General features: G+C 36.4%; 2 protein-coding genes across 29 annotated transcripts in view; one reads left to right on the top strand and one right to left on the bottom strand.

Annotated features, from left to right (window-relative positions):
- Nucleotides 1–2165, top strand: part of paqr3a (progestin and adipoQ receptor family member IIIa) — a 228738-nt gene extending 226573 nt beyond the window's left edge. For 22 of the 23 annotated variants that reach the window (XM_073950045.1, XM_073950037.1, XM_073950035.1 and 19 more), the window contains one exon: nt 948–2163. In XM_073950045.1, the coding sequence (XP_073806146.1) occupies nt 948–1090 (143 nt within the window). In that variant the 3' untranslated portion in view covers nt 1091–2163. 23 annotated transcript variants of the gene reach the window in all.
- Nucleotides 2166–4013: 1848 nt separating this feature from the next.
- The window catches only part of bmp2k (BMP2 inducible kinase), a 53897-nt gene continuing 40140 nt past the window's right edge, over nt 4014–17770 (bottom strand). The window contains exons 12-16 of one of the 6 annotated variants that reach the window (XM_073950311.1): nt 17420–17560; nt 15830–15981; nt 14096–14263; nt 13848–13967; nt 4014–6454 (exon numbers count right to left, since the gene is read on the bottom strand). In XM_073950311.1, coding sequence (XP_073806412.1) covers nt 6298–6454; nt 13848–13967; nt 14096–14263; nt 15830–15981; nt 17420–17560 — 738 coding nt within the window. In that variant the 3' untranslated portion in view covers nt 4014–6297. Of the gene's footprint in view, nt 6455–11637; nt 13968–14095; nt 14264–15829; nt 15982–17419; nt 17561–17770 lie in introns of those variants that run through there. The other 5 variants (XM_073950312.1, XM_005165303.6, NM_001193540.1 and 2 more) reach the window with 5 other exon arrangements.

The raw sequence follows: 17770 nt of genomic DNA, 5'->3' as shown, positions 1-17770 counted from the left end.
TCTTGTTTTGACACATTAAAGTATGTCAGTAGGATATAATTACATTTGATTTTTTTTTTTTGTGGCAGGAAAAAAAATCCATTGGCCCAACTGGGTCATTAGAAATAATCTTTAGTGTTTAGCCCTCTTAAAATTTCATTCATAATGGTCTTAAAAGGGTCTTAAAAAGTCTTAAATTTGACTTGATGGAAACCTTCAGAAACCCTGTATAGAGAATGATGAAGTTTTCAATCATTATTGTCCATGACATTGGCCAGATTAAAGATGTATATTACACTGTTTATTACAGGCCAAGACTACATGCCACAAAAGTAAGCAATTACATTACACACAAAATGTGAGCTGTAATCATTTACTAAACCCTTTAATTAAACGTAGAGTAAGACAATCCACTTGATCTAACCTACTCTCACCTTTTATTATTATTCTTTTGCAAGATGGTGCAAAACAGTGAGGGACAGTTATTTATATATTTCTGCAAAAAAAAAATTAACTATTGTTTTAAGATTCTTTAATCTTTAATACCCGTTGTAAAAAAAAAAGTAATAATAATAATAATAATAATTTATGAAAATTAAAAACCACAGGCATGTGATCCACCGAGGACATAAAAGTAGGAAGACGAGATCCCCCCCACCCCCTTTAAAAAAAAAGTTTATATATATATATATATATATATATATATATATATATATATGTGTGTGTGTGTGTGTGTGTGTGTGTGTGTGCGTGCGTGAGTGTATTTGAATATATTCACCAATGGTCAAGATGATTTGAATTACTCTGAGAATGTTTTATCAGATTTACCAGTGTCATCCACTAACAACAGACCTTGGATATAACATATTGCATCATATAATATCAGCTCATCAACTCACACTGCTGATTGAGAGATTGTTCATCGGAGAAGTTGTCTTAATGCTTTCATGCTCCTCTTGTAATCTCAGGTCAGCTGAATTATCTGGGCTCCAGTCATCAGGTCTGGCACATACTGGTGGTGTTGATGTTCTACTGGTGGCATCAGGCTGCTCTTTTCATTACCAGCTACCGGCACTCTCACCCCTGCCCAGACCACCCTCTTCATTCCTAGAGTCACAGACACGCCACTGAAGACTCTGGAACAGTCAGTGTTTATCAATATGATAGCGAGGTATATGGATTTTTAAATTGTTTTTTTTTTTATACATATACATTTTGTATAAGTGCCTAGATGTTTAAAGTCAAAATACATAAACATGTAAAGCTTAGGTCTCAAACTGGATTCCTGGAGGGCTGCAGCTCTGCACAACCCTAATTAAACACAGCTGATCCAACTAATTAAGCTGTTCAAGACTACTAGAGATTATCAAGCAGGTGTGAGTTGGAGTTGGTTGGAGACAAACTGTGCCGAGCTGCGGCTATCCAGGAATTGAGTTGAGACTATTGATTTAAAGGCACCTGAGAAGAGAAGCAGTGTTAGGCTTTAAAAAAAGACACTTCTTAAGTCATTTTACAGTATGGGCTTGTGTGGGTTTTTCTATCTGCACAAATGCACAATGTCCGATTAATAGTTAAGCATTCAGTGTTTTATTGTCTGTTACTGTTTACTTTTGGTACCTAAAACTTCCAAGCTTCGTCTTACTGCGTTTTATTTATTTAATTTTTTTCGTGAACAGGAATATTTTGAAGTTAATGTACACTAAGTATTAGTCATTTTACTGACAACATTCAATGAACCAAAGAGATTTGTTAGGGCTTGTTTAGAATTGGTAGATAAACATTTTTAAATGATATTTTGCAGGTTATCACATACACTGTAGCGTGACGCGTTTCAAATACAGACACAGGATTATGTGTACAGTTCACTTTTGCTGGGTACTGACATTTACTATTTAAAAAAAGAAAAAAACATTCCGTTAGTCTCATTAGAGCTCTAATGTCACAAAGTTCGGGCTGTAATGTGTTAGGGCAGGTCTCATTTTGTCTGACAACAGTGAACTGTACAGCGGTGTAATAATATTATTTTTTTATTAATAACGGCAGTCGGTTTGTAATGCATAACTGTAGGGTGATGTGCATTTTTATGTGAGCTTTTTCATGATGTTGCTTACTATTTTTATTTATTTGTACTGTATATTGGGATATGATCTTGAGCTGAATAAACATTCACCTTGTCCTTTTCAACTACAGTCATGACGATTCCTTTATGCCGAGTTCAGACGATTTTCAAAGTAGTGGCGTCACAGATGTTTTTACACTGCATGACTATCTGTGGTGGCGTTCTGTCTGCTGTGTTTACACTAAGATGGATCGGTGGCAGGGGGTTTCACACTGCATGACTATACAATAGGAGAATCGCTGACAACTTTTACCTCGTTTCGCAAACTTCATCTCACAACCCAACACTCGAGAAGTGACATAGAAACAAAGCTAGGTCACGTAGTATATCTTTTGTTATTAACTATGTAATGAGACAGAAGCCTTTTTAGAAGGGTAGGAAAAGTACTTATTTTGCTCACCTGGCCTTTGAAGGGAATTAGCAATTTCTCCTCAACTTCATTTCTTTTTCGACACTGTTGTGATATTTACTGAGAAACAGACACGGGTGCTGCTGCCAAATTTACACTAGTTTTTTCCATTTTTTGGGTCCAAATTAGCAAAAAATAAATGCTTTTAACCTCTGCCCCAACCTTCGGCCTATACTAGTGGATGCTGCTCTCATGTTATTTTCTCTCAGAACACATTTCACACAGTATGGTTTGAATTGCCGACAGCTCCAGATATTTAGCACGGCAAATATCTGATGGGTGTCAGCGACTCATCAGCGATTCCCTCCGATTGCGTCTTTGATAGTTCACACTGTGATTGTTACTCACATGAATGAGCACCGATTTGCCTGTGATTTCAGGCATTTGTCTGCGATTTCTCAAAACGTAAAATTATGCACACTGAACTTGGCATTAGTAACTGAGTATGTCATGGACACTAATAGTCTGAATTTAATACGATTAAGACAATACTCTGATTATACCATGTAAACAAGCAATTTTTTTGATCACCAGACCAGCGCATTGATGTGCTGCTATTGCACAGTGTCATCCACGTGACTGAATGCTTCGTGAAGAACAGGGGGGAAATTAAACATGCTAGACTTTCTGCGATGGTGTCGTGAGGCGTCGCAGGCATGGGATCAGTGGTCGTGAACTATACTACAATACATGAGAATAAACGATTGAATCTTGTCAAGACGCCCATTTGTCACTTACGGATCCCCACAACACCCTACATCAAGAAAATCTTGCCGAAATTGTGACAAATTTGTGTGATCTGACCGGGGCTTTAATTTGACAAGTCATAATCAAACTAAACAAAAATCGAATAAAGACGTTGAGTATGCCGATTTTAGTTGCATTATTAAAGTGCTGTACATTATATCTCGCATCCAATATCTTGTTTGTCACAGGGGCATGCATGAAATGTTCCTGGATGAAAGTGAAAGTGCCAAACTGCAGTTGAAGTCGACAAATTAAGAATAAAATACCTGAAATTACATGAAACTCCAAAGGAAATGTGGCTAGCGTGCTGACGCAGTGACATTAATCGAATTATGCGCTATAACATGTAAAACGGAATCAAGAAAGAAACATTCTAAAAGCAGCTCATGTAAACACCATCATAATATTGTCTTATTCAGATACGAGCAAATGATTCCATTACTGGTGTTTATATAAAAGTAATCACTGTCAGACCAACAACAAAACCAGCCTGATCTCATGAGAAAACGTAAATATTTTACGTTTTGCCAGTTTAGTGGCTATGTTGTACGGATTCGTAAGAGTTCAGTCGTACGAACTTGTACGATTTTAAAAAGGAGGCGTGGCACCTAACCCCACCCTAAACCCAACCGTCATTGGGGCATGAGCAAGTCGTACTAAATTGTACGAATTAGATCGTATGAATTCATACGAATTAGCCACTAAATCAAAAAGGTACGAATTGCCGTGAGATTGTGTTGACAAAACACACAAATGCCGTTTTCTCACAAAAATGATTTTATTGCATTGTTAGAGTGTAGTATTACATAATAATAATAAAAAACATTGCAATGTTTGAAAGGAGTGGGGGGGGATATAAAGCATTTTTGGTCTTAAATGTTCCAACTGCAAATATTCAGTGATATAAATGAATCCCTAGATGGCCCTTTGTGCTTACTTTAAAACTAGTTTTAAAAATGGACGTTATATAAATATGCAAACTTAATTTTTCTTAAAGCTTTATTTACTTCCCTTTCTTAAAAGAGCTCTAAATATTCATGCCTAATGTACATACAGATCTTGTGAAACATCTATTGATAACAACAGATGTTTCATTCAGCGTGGGCAATTACAAATATCGACTGACTTGCGTTTAAATTCTCTAGTGTGGTCAATTTTCCAAAACTCCCTTTTCATGTATGACGTAAGGACATAGTCAAAAACAAAACGCCAGGATTTAAAACAATGAATAAAAGTGTAAAAATGTGAATAAAACCATCTATGTGAATGACGAAAGGCCTACTTTCGGATGACTCCGCTGACACATGCGCTTCTACAGCCATTGTGTGTTTGAGGTACAGTTACGCAGGGTGAGGAAAACCCAGATAAGGCTTCACGGTGTTTCATCATGTTGGTCGGCGAGTTTTACCAACTCAGTGGTCAACGATGAAGTATAAAATGCTCAACTACATTGGTATTTTTGCTTTTAATCCTATTAAAATGAAGGATTATAAACGCATCTCCACTGTGTTTTTTAACGAGCACAGAGCGCTTACTAAATTGCAGCATAGAAGGTTTCTAGCAAGTAAAAGGCTAAAGAAAATGCTTATTCAAAAGCACTCATAAACCACAGGTTTAAGTCACCAAATGAAAACAAAAACTGTTACTGCTGTCCAGTTAGATATTAAAATACTTAAAAAAAAAAAAAAATTAAAAAAAAACCTACAAAAGTTGAACATCTAATTGAAAGGCCTACATCCCAATGGGCAGCACAGACAGAGATCACATCACTGTCGTCCACTAAAGACTTCTCCAAAGGCTGCTCGGACTTTGCATAATGTAGCAATGCATGTGTAGGTGTGTGTTTGTGTTCAGTCTCTTGTGTGTTGGAAGACGAGACATTCACTGCTTTGAGGGGAAAGGTGCGGCTCCGAATGGGTCAAGATCTATCTGAGGGGTTTGCGGAGCTCCGCTTTGGACCACCAGTTCTGTGAAAGGCACAGCTCCAAAGTCATCCATCTTGTTTCCATCAAACACACTGTGCAGCGAGCTGGTCCTCGGCCTGCCGTTATTCGAGTTGATCTCACTTTTTCCATCTCCCAAGCTCTGGTGTCGACTACCATCTTGCGGATGGAAAGGCTTGGCTCCAAAAGGATCCAGCGAAACCTCCTCCGAGGGCAGAGCAACTGCTTTCTCCATCACCTCGCCCAGGGAAATACTGATGTTCTCTTTGGAGTCGGATGTGCTGAGGAACTCATTGCTGCTCTGAGAGTCCCGTCTGCCGACTTTCTTGTGCCTTCGTACCCGCTCAGGAGTGCGGAAGCTAGGCTTGTTGGTCTTTCTGCCACCGGTTGGCGTCCCGTGGTGTCGCTTTCCGTTGGTGCTACTGGCCTCCTGTTTGGTGCGCCTTTGCCGTGAGGAGAGTTTCTGAAGGCTGCGCTGCTTCTGCCTCTGCTGCTGAGGACTCGCTGATTCGTCCAAAGAGGCTTGGTCAAAAACGTCCTCCTGGGTCCCGGAGGTGGGTATGATGTGGAAAGGTGAGAATCCGAATACATCCACGCTGTCGGGGGAAATGGGTGGTGTCTGGCCGCCGGGTCCATCGCCGCTCCTGCTGGATCTGGAGAGGTTTCTACTGAAAGGAGCTTTGGTGAAAACGTCAGTCTCTTCTAAGGCGTTCTCCTGGCTAGCCTGCCTGAAAGGGGCTTTGGCAAAAATATCAGAGCTCTCCGGTGCCTGACCGCTGCCAACAAAAGGAACAGCACCAAACACATCCACTAGGTTTTTGGCAGTCATGGAGGCGCTTGGTGAAATGGGGGGAGTGATCACGCTGGCTCCAGATTCAACAGCAGGCGGGACCTCTGAGAGTTTCGCTTTTCTAGAGTCACAGTCGGAGTCTGAGCTGTGTTTGTCCTCCTCTTCTTCTATCTCGTCTTCAGAGTCCATGAGCAGAGGCCTCTGTCCCAGGTTTTCAGGCTCGGTGTCTTCATGTTCGCTGTTGAGAGCTTCCTCTTCTTCCACCTCCTCATCTTCACTGCTTTTGGGAGAGGGAGGATCAGACTCAAAATCACTGTCTGAGTCCTCGCGGGCTTTTTGAGGCAGGGAACCAGTGGAGCTGCTTTTCTTTGCAGGTTTGCGCTCTTTGGCCAGTGGCGGGGTGGTGTCTTGAACAGAAACACTGGGGTTCTCCACTGGATTCTCTGCTGTCAGCACACCGGCTCCTGCTGAATGAACAGCAAAAATGAATGTCTGATGTGCATGACATGACTTTAAATGATTAAAGTGCTGTTTCGGGCTGCCTAAACTCTAGTTCAGAAATGCCCAAACTAGGGCCTGCAGGCCAAAGTTGGCCCATAATAACCTTTGATTTGACCCACCATCCCATCTGAGAACAGAGAAAAAATTAAGGGGAGGGTTGGGGGCAGCCCTTTAATAGAGATTGTCATTTCTAATTTATTATATTTTTTTGTTTCTTAATTGTATTTTTTTTAGCTACAAAACAACAACTTGAATGAAATGTTGCAATTAAATGTTGTGAACAGACTAGATTAATTTAAATGTGCATTAAACTCTGTGTTAATGGAATTGTTTGTTTTTCTTGTAATAAGTAAATTATAAAATGTTGAAAAAATTATAAAGCATTAGTTAGGCTAATAAGATTTCTATTTATTTTTAAATATTGCTATATTTATCTTCAGCCCAAAGCCCTCAGTTATTTTTGGATTTTGGCCATATTTTAGATATGGGTGTAAGTAAAATAATGTATAATTTTTTTTTTTTTCTGTGAATATCTGATAACCTTTCTTCCTAATTTAAATAAAAACAAATTACAAACATTTAAAAAATGTATTAACTTGAGAAAATAAATAACAACTGTTCAGAATAACAAATGTTTTTTATGTGTGATGTATTATTGGTTATTATGTCAAATATTGATTTCATAACCGTTCTGAAGTCAAAACATTGGTATTGTGTTGTCTTAAAATGATAAAAAGTCAAGAACAATTTATCTTAAAATAACATTTTTTTTTTTTTTGAAATTTTAAAGAGATGCTATTAGTAATTTACTAAATGAAACTACATGTTTTACTCAAATACTTATAAATAGCAAATGCTAACAAAATATGATTTGGTGACAAAACTATAAAAGTGGGTTTTTGGTCACTTTATTTTAAGGTACAACTCTCGCTATTAATAAACCAAAAATTATATATATATATATATATATATATATATATATATATATATATATATATATTTTTTTTTTTTTTTTTTTTTTTTTATTGCTTATTATTAGTTGTCAAGGTAGGACATTGAGATGTACATTGATGGGGCCCTAGTTTGGGCTCATATTGAGATATAGAAGGTGGGCCATTTATATGGATACACCTTAATAAACTTGTTTATTTCACATGAAAAACAATGGTGTGCTTGGTTTTGAATGTAACTTTATTCTTTCATGTGTTAGTTACAAGCCCCCTCACATATACTAATGTGCCACAAACAGGACTAATATCACCAACCATTCCCATTTTTTAAGGTGTATCCATATAAATGGCTCACCCTGTATATTGAGGGGAACAACTTCATTGTTTTATGTTCAACTGACTTAAATTTGCAAAAACAATTAAGTTAACTTCATTTATGTTGGAACAACATGAAGGAACTGCATTTTCTACAACATTGAGTTTAGGTATTGGGTAGAATTAGGGATGTAAAATACGATCATACAGAATAGGTACTTTACAAGTACTGATAAATAGACAATATATTTTTTATAGGCTGTTATTAAGATGCTGCTAGTTAATAGTGAGTAGTTTTTAAAGTGTAGATTGACTGTATATTTACTATCAACACCTTAACTTTCTAATTTTGAATATAATGTAATAACATGCACCTTTTGTAAAGCAGCTTTGGATCTATACTTATTATGAAGCTTAGGCAGAATATTTTAGACCAAGGGTGCCCAAATGTTTTTTGCATGAAGGGCCAAATACCAAATAATCGTGGGCCAAAAAAAGGTTAATATAGGAAACTACTTTACAAATTCAAATTGTCATGGGTAATTTCCTATTGGCTTGATCTGCTCACCAAAGTCTCTGCATTATCTTCTATGTCATGTCTACATTTTAAACTAAATCTGATTCATTTACACTAAAACATTTCATTTCAGATAGATTTTTTATTTATTTATTTTTTTTTGTAGCTAACAATAAAATCCACAAATATAAGGTTACATTAAATCTGAAATGACAATCTTTAAACAATTTTCAGATGGCTGGGCAAGTTTGGACTTGTCTGTTCTAGACATTTTCGATTTATTTTAAAGAAAAGAAAATAGACATTTTATGAGACACTGAAAGTGTAAGGAAAACTATCAATTTCTTTTTCACACAATTCGTTTAAGCAAGGCAAGCTTTGCTACAGAAAAACACAATATTTGTCAACATGTATAATTATTGAGATATTTTTCTAAAATTTGAAACGGCTGAATTTCTCAACATGGTTCTCCATTGCCATCCTTCCCCTGCTGAGCAGACAGAGCTGCGGATCTGTTCTCATCACATCCGTCCAAACTGGCAGAGCGAGACTCGGGATTAGCCAAACCCACTCCCATTTATCTATATATACAGTATAATTTCCAAAAATATATAAACAAAACAAAGTTAAATAACTAATTAAGTAAAGACTACTTCTGCTATATGATATTCAACAGCAGACGGAGAAACTGCAACTGAAAAGAAATCTGAAGAGAGAAAAAAATTATATATATATATACGCACACACACACACAAGCAGACTGTTTAGACCATCCGGATTACAACACATCTAATCACGCCTTCCTCCCAGAATACAACAATCCACAGAACGTCCTTAATCATATAAGAAGATCTTGACCAAAAGAAGAATATTGAGTGCTCTTTTTCCAGGCCCATCCGATTACGACAGCTCTATAAAGTCAGCTGCTGCATGATGGCTCCAAGACTTTCCCTGAATAAGGAACATAATGGGAATGTCACATTGGTCTGAGATTGTTGTGGATCTTGTGGATTACCCAGAACTCTCTTCACCCAGTTCAGCAGATGTCAAGCCGATTGTCTTTCTTTGTCCTCATAATGTATGCAAATTACTTTACAGACATTGTGTTTTTTCGGTTGTTTAAGGGCTGCTTCATTGTTTTCTCTTTTAAACACTCACTTTAACAATAGGACAAAGCATTTAAATGAACAATACATTATTGGCCATCGTTTAATCGGATGATTTAAATTTAGTAAACATGATGATTGTTTAAAAATACAATAAAACGATTATTGTTCAAATCTGAAAAGGATCCAGTGCTTTAAAGGTATTTAATCAGTGCTCAAAGTGTAGCGTTATTTACCATTGCACTGCTATATCTTTAGCCAAATTCCATTAATATCTGAAAAACCTGAAATCCTTGTGATCTGGAGTTTTGTGACTGATTAATATTGCCATGTATATTTCACTCATCTTAATGTTCATTCTAAAAAATTCCTTTCACTCATCAACATTTTTCATTATGACCAAATAAAGTTCTAAATGACAATTTTACTTAAAACGTGAAAGACATGTCATCTGTACAAAATTGTGTTTTAAAATACTTACAAAAATTATCATCACTAACAAACAATAGATTTGGTGATTTTTAAAAAAAATAATAAATTATTAGTTTTTTTTTTCTAATTTAAGTGCATTGAATATAAAATATAAATAATAAAAAAAAAATAAAAAATTTCTGCCCCAAAAAGTCTAAAAATTGTTTCGTTAGAAAAAAAGTAGTTTGAACAAATAGCGAACATTCATTTTCCTTTGGTGTAGTCCCTTATTTATCAGGGGTTTCTTCAACGGAATGAACCACCAACTATTCTGGCATGTTTTGCACAACTAACATTGCAATTTTTTTTAATTTTGCAATATATACATATATAGCGATATTGCGATATGAATTCAATTTCATCAGATGACTTAAAATCTCTGTTTGGAAAGAATTGATCATGGTAAATTGATTTGGATGATTCTGCAGTGGGAGTGTATCTCCAAAAAATCTAATAAACAATCTAAATGCAATCAAGAAAAAGACACTAATAGACAAAAGACAATAATAATTGAAATAAAGTGTTTTATCGTTTTCCAAGTCTAACACTATTCATTCGTTCTCTTTTCCCCTCAGTCCACTAATTAGGGGTCACCAAAGCGAAATGAACTGGCAACTTATCCAGCTTATGTGCAACCCCACACTGGGAAACACCTATACACTCCTGCATTCACACACATACACTACGGCCAGCTTAGCTTTTTCAGTTCACCTATACTGCATGTCTTTGGAAGGTGGGGGAAAGCGGAGCCTAACTGTATTCAAGTAAAGTAATTGAATGATAAAACAAAGTAATTCAATGTGTATTCAAAAAATTTTAATTAATTTTTGTAAAGTCACAAATATTACCATTTCTTTAGCCTGAATGCTTTTACAATCATTATACTATCATGGGCATCAAAACACATAAAGATGATAAATTATAATAAAAATTGTGATATATTCTGTGATGTGACCATTGCGAATCATCACATTGAGATAGCGATGCTGAAACGATATATTTAGCAGCCCTATTTCAAATTTTTTTAAAGCTTTTTAAAGGATGTCGGAAACTGATAATCACAGACTTCTATAGCAGAGGACAAAAATTCGATGTATGTCAATGGCTACAGGTTTCCAACATTCTTCAAAATATCTATCCAGTTTGGAACATGTGGAAGGAAATAATTGACAATTTTCATTTTAGGGGAACTTTGTTTAACAATGGAAACTATTATTTAAATTAATTTAGGCAAAATGTTTTTGTAATAATCAACCTTATGCTGTTTTCAATGTAGGTATTCTGCATACTCCTTTATAACTTATACAAGGGGTGTCCAAACTCGGTCCTGGAGGGCCGGTGCCCTGCAGATTCTAGCTCCAACTTGTCTAAACACACCTGCAAGGATGTTTCTAGAAAGCCTAGTAAGAGCTTGATTAGCTAGCCCAGGTGTGTCTGATTGGGGTTGAAACTAAACTTTGCAGGACACCAGCCCTCCAGGGCCAAGTTTGGACATGCCTGACTAATATAAATGTGCATTTAACGTTAGCATTTAAGTAGAATTTAACCTGTAACTAGCTTTGGATACTAACATTTGAATGTATTTTTTACATGTATTCATTATCCCTTATGCTTTACCAAACTAAAAACTAAATAATCTCAAATAAAATTGGTAGACAAAGACAGCCATGCTTTTAAAATGACAAGAAGAGAAACATCTTGGTCTTGTGGTATAAAGGTGGAAAACATCAGCACTTCATATACTCATCAGTCAAACTCTCCTGATAACAGAAATCAACAAAGTATAGCACTGCTTTTGAATAAGCTTTATTAATAATTAGCATTGTATAAAGAAACATTCAGTTATACATTATGATACATGGGTATTTACATCAGTTTGTTAATCGCAGACATTAACAGCTTATGCAACTGATGCAGTATGTACGTATGCATGTATGTATGTACAGATGAAAGCAGTCGCTGAGGATGGTGAAGCCATGAACTTCTGTCATCTACAGGAAGAAACGAGCTAAGACTTTGACACCCGTACTGTGGTCTACAGGGCAACACCAGTCTTAAAATAAAAGATGTTACAGTGCACTTAGTATTTAGCGCTAATGATAACCAACAATAACAAAACAGTAACCTACAACTCCAATTTATATGCAAGTGAATGTAGACCAAATCTTCAGATTAGACTTGCTCAATATGGCTCAACATAGATTTCAAACAAAAGCTTTGTGTTCAGTTTTAACTGTCCACCGATATCCCACTCCATCAAGATGTCTCTAAATAAATGGCTGTCTTTATCTGATACGAAACAAAAATGGTAACAAACACATTAGAGTTTATAAATAAAGCATAACATGTCACCAGATAAAGCAAAGTAACTTGAGTGGGGGATGAGATGAATGAACACATTAAAATGGTTTACTTTAGGATAAACTTACCGTTGAGGATAAACATAAAGGTTCGGTAAACATTATGGTAAGCCCTTATGTAAACTATTCATAAATGCTCTGAGCAAGTACCTCTAAATGCACATGCAGACAAGGAAAACATTTGCCATTACTTAAGGCTCACTGCTGCCATTATAATGAGACGGCAACCAATGACGTGATATGTCTGTGTTGTGGTTACTAACATGTAAAAAGGCTCATACATTCATAGACATAGCGTTTTCTATGGAAAACATCATCTGCGACCAGAAAAAGAGTTCTAGCGTAGGCTACATAATAATAAGACATCAAATTATGCACAAAAAAAGAGGGGGGCTGCCAACTCTTAGTTGCTTCTGTAGATGCAACAGTTTCTGATTATTCGGCTAACCTCACTTCCAAGTTAACCTGCCAATGTTCCCTAAATTGGCAACTTAAAGTATCTTCACAGTAATTTACAGAAAGGAAAAACAAGTCTCAATGAGGAATTTAAAGCCAACTCAACGCTGGAGGAGAGAGAGACTTGTGTTCAACTCCCATGAAAAATTGGCATGTTTACAAGTAAACAAAGTGAATATGAGGATCGCTGGAGTTTTTCTATGGTTTGAGGTCCATAGAAATTGTACCTGAGAACTTTTGGCACTCGCTGTTGCTATCAAGCACAAAATGTAGCTAAGTAGGTCTGAAGAAAAATCTAGGAAGTGGAAATAAATGAGGTTGCTCAAGAATCTGAAAATCTATTCTATCATGCCAACCTGATGGCTTTAACAAAACATGCAAATGCCAAAGGAAAGAAAGAAAATCCCTTAAAAGTTGACAATTTCAAAATGAAAATGTTAGTCCTGAGAAAATAAAAGTGAATAATTCACACTGACATATGAGATTAGACATAGACAAACATTTCTATAAAAGAGTTAGCCCAAAGTATTAAAAGTAAACCTATTAAATTGTTATTTAAAAATCGCAGATGTAAAAAGAAAGAGCACAGCACACATTTACTATTGCAGGTGCAAAGACAAACAAAAGATTAAGAGCCGAAATAAAAAACGTACAAGGCACCAGCAAGAAGCATGGAGGTGCTGTAAAGCTGTGGTTTGGTGAACCATTAATCCCTAAAACAAACATAAACACCTAAAACAACATATCATCTGCATCTATAACTCTTATTATCGCTTATAGTTCTAACTGATAAATATGCTTTATTTCTATGCTTGCGTTTACTACTAGTTCCAGCCTTTGGGGGAAGATGCCATCTAAATCTATACATGTACCAGATATATATAATGTCTTATTGAAGTCTTACACCTTATGAATAGTGAGAAATAGAGCAGTTTTCTAAGACAAAGCCTGAAATGACGACTCTACTGTTGTCATCTACTTAAAATGGTTAAAGGAATAAATGGTGGTAGTCTCCGGGCTCCAGATGTGATATGTGTTGCAGAGCGGCCACATCCGGCAGCACAGAGACAGAGAGGGGGTTCGGGAAGAGCAGGAATAAAGGGAGCACATGGAGGAGAGAGGAAGAGGACGATACACAGGGAACTTTGGTGAGGGTCCTTTGAGAGCCGGCTGCTAGAACTTGCCTGCGTTGGCCAGGAAGGGCACAGAGCCAAATGGATCCTCGGGGAGTGAGGGCTGCAGGACCGGCTGCTGTCTGTCTACGCTGCTGGCCTCCATGCTGACTGATCGCTCCACTGGCTTTTCTGTGGGCAAGACGAATATGTTAGTGTAGGAATAAAGCAGGTCACATATGCCCTCTGCTGGAGAGGGTGAAGATTACTAGTAGAGGAGAGAGAGAGTGGTCAGGTTGTGCAGAAATAAACAGAGACACTTGCTTGCTCTTAGAAGGTCGAATTCTCGATTGAGAAGCTCCTCTTCGGTGAGTTTAGAGAAATTATCTTCTCCAAAGGGGTTCCAGCTTGACATATCAGGAGGGTTGCTGACGGTCTGTGGAGGGGGGCTCATGACATCCACAGCAGACACTGGATTTCTACTGCAACTGAAAAAGCAGAAACAGCAGATTTAAATAGACATACTTTAATGGGTGAATATTAGTACTATTTATAAAAGAGAATCAAGACTTTTTAGAACTTGTGCAGTTAATAAGGTTAATAGTTAAGTGTTGATCACAAAATTGTGAGCGATGTTTTCCAGAATATCAGCATTTGATTGGGACTGGTGGAGCTGCACATCGATGGATTTGCTCATCAGTGTTTGGACTTCAGCGGTGAAAATTAAAACACACTGAACTTCAACTTTGAAAACTGCACTGAAACTGTTTCACTTTACTAGAATCTTCTATGTTAAGCTGCTTTGACACAATCTACATTGTTAAAGTGCTATAGAAATAAATATTAATTTATTTCTTCATAATTTAAGGCAATATTGAGCACACATTTTAGACAGAATATTGAATTTTGTTTTGCCAAGAAAAGAACGTTACAGACAAAGCTACAGCTATGTTAATACATTATGGAATCGATTTTCCGTCATTTGAGTCAGTGATTCAATTATCTGTTCAAAGACAATTACCTGCTTCATTTCTAAACGAATCAGTCATTTTGAACTTTTGAATTATTAAATTATGACATTTTAAAATGGGTACTTGCTGTAACCGACTGGCAAATATTTGTGCTGTTTTTATCCATAAAAGACCTAAACCAGCCAGTGTCAGCAAGTGTAAAAAAAAAAAAAAGATTATTATTATCATTGTAAAACACATTCATTGCAGGATATAATTTGTTAACATCACAGAAATATCTCAGCACTACAGCAATTTTTGACTAAAATTCAAGTTTTTAAAAATTTTACAAATTTAATTAACAAGGTTTTTTAACACACTGTTGACCAAAATAAATGTATCCTGTGCAATACTTTAACATATACAAAAAACACTATTAAAGGAAATGTCATTAAATAATACAAATAAGCTTTAAGACCCTAAAACACATTCTACTGACAGTGGGTTTCTGCAGGATTCAGCAAGTTAAATTTAAGACTAAGACATTTTAAGACCATTCTGAATGAAACTTAAGACTCATACAGGGCTAAAGGCTATGGAGTTTTTTGATTGGCCCAGTTGGATTTATATTTGCCCAATCAAACTTTTTAAAATTTAATAATACAATAATTATAATTTAATTATTAAAAATACATATATTTTAGTTCATTCTGAGCAAAATATTTTAAATAGTGTTTCAAATGAAGCAATAAAAATAAAAAAGGTTTAATCTAAAGTATCTAAGATTTTATAAACTATCTATCCAAACTAGTCTGTCCAGGTCAGTAGTATATACATGGATAACTTTTAAACAAATGTTATTGTAAAGAAAATAATTGAACAATTATGGTGAATAAAGTAAAAATGGATTGTTGAGGTTGGCTAGACTGGGTAGGAAAAAAGGAACTATTTAAAAAGATTTAAGACTTACAACACACACAAAAAATTGTTTCTGAGATTTAAGACATTTTAGGAATTTTTAAGACCCTGTGGACACCTTGTGACAGCTGCAAAACTAAGTTCATGTCGTATGACATTTAAACTGGAAAAGGACATGAGTCTTGCCTGATGTTGGTGAAGGGAGTCTCTACTGGAGAAGGTCCGGCAGGATTATAGGAGCCCACAGAGGTCTGGAACTCTAGAGGGGAGATATAGGGCACCTGGTGGACTGGAGCACACTGCTGCTGCTGAACAAAAGCCTGCTGGTACTGCTGCATCTGTAAGGAGACAAAAATAACATTTCTGTAAATTCAATCATTAATAGTTGAACATTGTACTGTCATGACTGCAACTTTCCTATAGGGCCGTTACTCATGTTTCTGTCTACATCCACGCAAATGGCATGTTTTCTGAATTGTGACACCACAAAATAAACAGAGCAAAATATGAAATGATAGACTTTTTCATTTGCCCATACAAAATATTCATATTGTCCAGCCTTAAACCAACAAATAGCAAGTTTAAATCCACAGTTTTTCCTGATCCCATCTTTTTATCTCTCTCTCTCTACCTTCAATTCCTGCCAGTATCTATTTTCTTATCATTATAAAATTAATTCTTACATTTATTTGATATATTTTTGGCATGAATACTCTTTCTAGATAAAGACTTAAATGGAATATAAACATTACTGCAAAAAAGGTCAAGGAGATGAAGTCCTGGTCATCTGGGATATTCTGAGACACTGACTAGATAGATGGCCATGTATCATGCTTCACTTCTGATCTGACTACTTTATTTGATCCACCTGTACTCTGCATATTTTTCTCTTAGGTCTTGTTTTGTGTTTCCAGTTAGTTATTTTTTGACTTCATGTATGTTTGTGTACCTAAAGTTATCTCTACTTGTTTACGGTTTCTTTTAATGTCTGCCTGTACTATCGCTTTTTGATACATTCTTTGTAAAATGTCCTTGAGCTCAGGAAAGGCGCTATAGAAATAAAACATCATTATTAATATTATCATTATCCATTACTTTCCACTTTATATGGCAAACAGTGCTTTGTACATTACAAATGACCATGAGGACACAGAAAGATGGAAAGACACACAGACAGAAAGAGCGCCGGAGAGGCCTTTGAATTTCCCTACAGTGTAATTGCCTCATATGTTACGATTTAACACAGAGAATCGGTCGATTTCACCACCCCATTCAATCCCCTGATGGTTCTGCATGGAGCAGATTGCATCTGAAATTAAACAGATGGTAACCATTCGGTGGAAAATGAGCTAAAAATTGCTCCGCCTTAACATTATCTATTTAGCGAAAGTCAGTTAGCAACATTTCCTCTTTTAGCGTAAATACAATTCAAAGGAATTATTGACGGTTATGATTGGGCGAATTCACTTGGATGGAAAAACAGTTTGGCACAAAAGCTGCTTCAGTGAGTGGGGCCAAATGAGTATTTAAGGCAAAGATGGTCTAAATTCAGACATTTATGAAATAATATTAATTAAATTCAATATACAAAATAACCTACTGACATATGGATAATGGAGAATAAAAAACACCATCCTCCTCAAAGCTTCTTGATGTTCATTTATAAATACGCCTCTTTGATATTAGGACGGCATCCATTTCAAATCTGGCAAAACTCCTCTGAGGAGTAAAGCGATGGCCCTGCCACTAATGCTCCAGGTGTGTGAGGCGTCTCACCAGGGCAGTGTAGTGAGCCTGCTGTTGCTGCTGCTGGGATTGATATATGGGCTGCTGCTGCATCATCATCTGTTGCTGCTGCTGCTGAAGCATATGCTGGTGCTGCTGCATCTGAAGACTCTGTTGCATGGCCTGATGATACTGCAAATGATGGAGAGAGACAGTAAACAGACAGAGATGTCAGTGCACAGTCGTGATGAGCGTGGGTGTTCAATTTATGCTTCTCAATATGTTCAGTATCAGTCTTGTCATCAAGGTCTATGTCTTCACATGATATGAACCTAAAGCCACATACATTTCAAATTTTGCCCAGCAGGCTTCAACTCCAGATTTTAAGCAATGTTTAAAACA

Source organism: Danio rerio, chromosome 5, assembly GCF_049306965.1.
Source record: "Danio rerio strain Tuebingen ecotype United States chromosome 5, GRCz12tu, whole genome shotgun sequence".
Classification (NCBI taxonomy): Eukaryota; Metazoa; Chordata; class Actinopteri; order Cypriniformes; family Danionidae; genus Danio; species Danio rerio.
The sequence above is the reverse complement of the archived record's forward strand: the minus strand, read 5'-3'. Positions and strand labels throughout refer to the sequence as shown.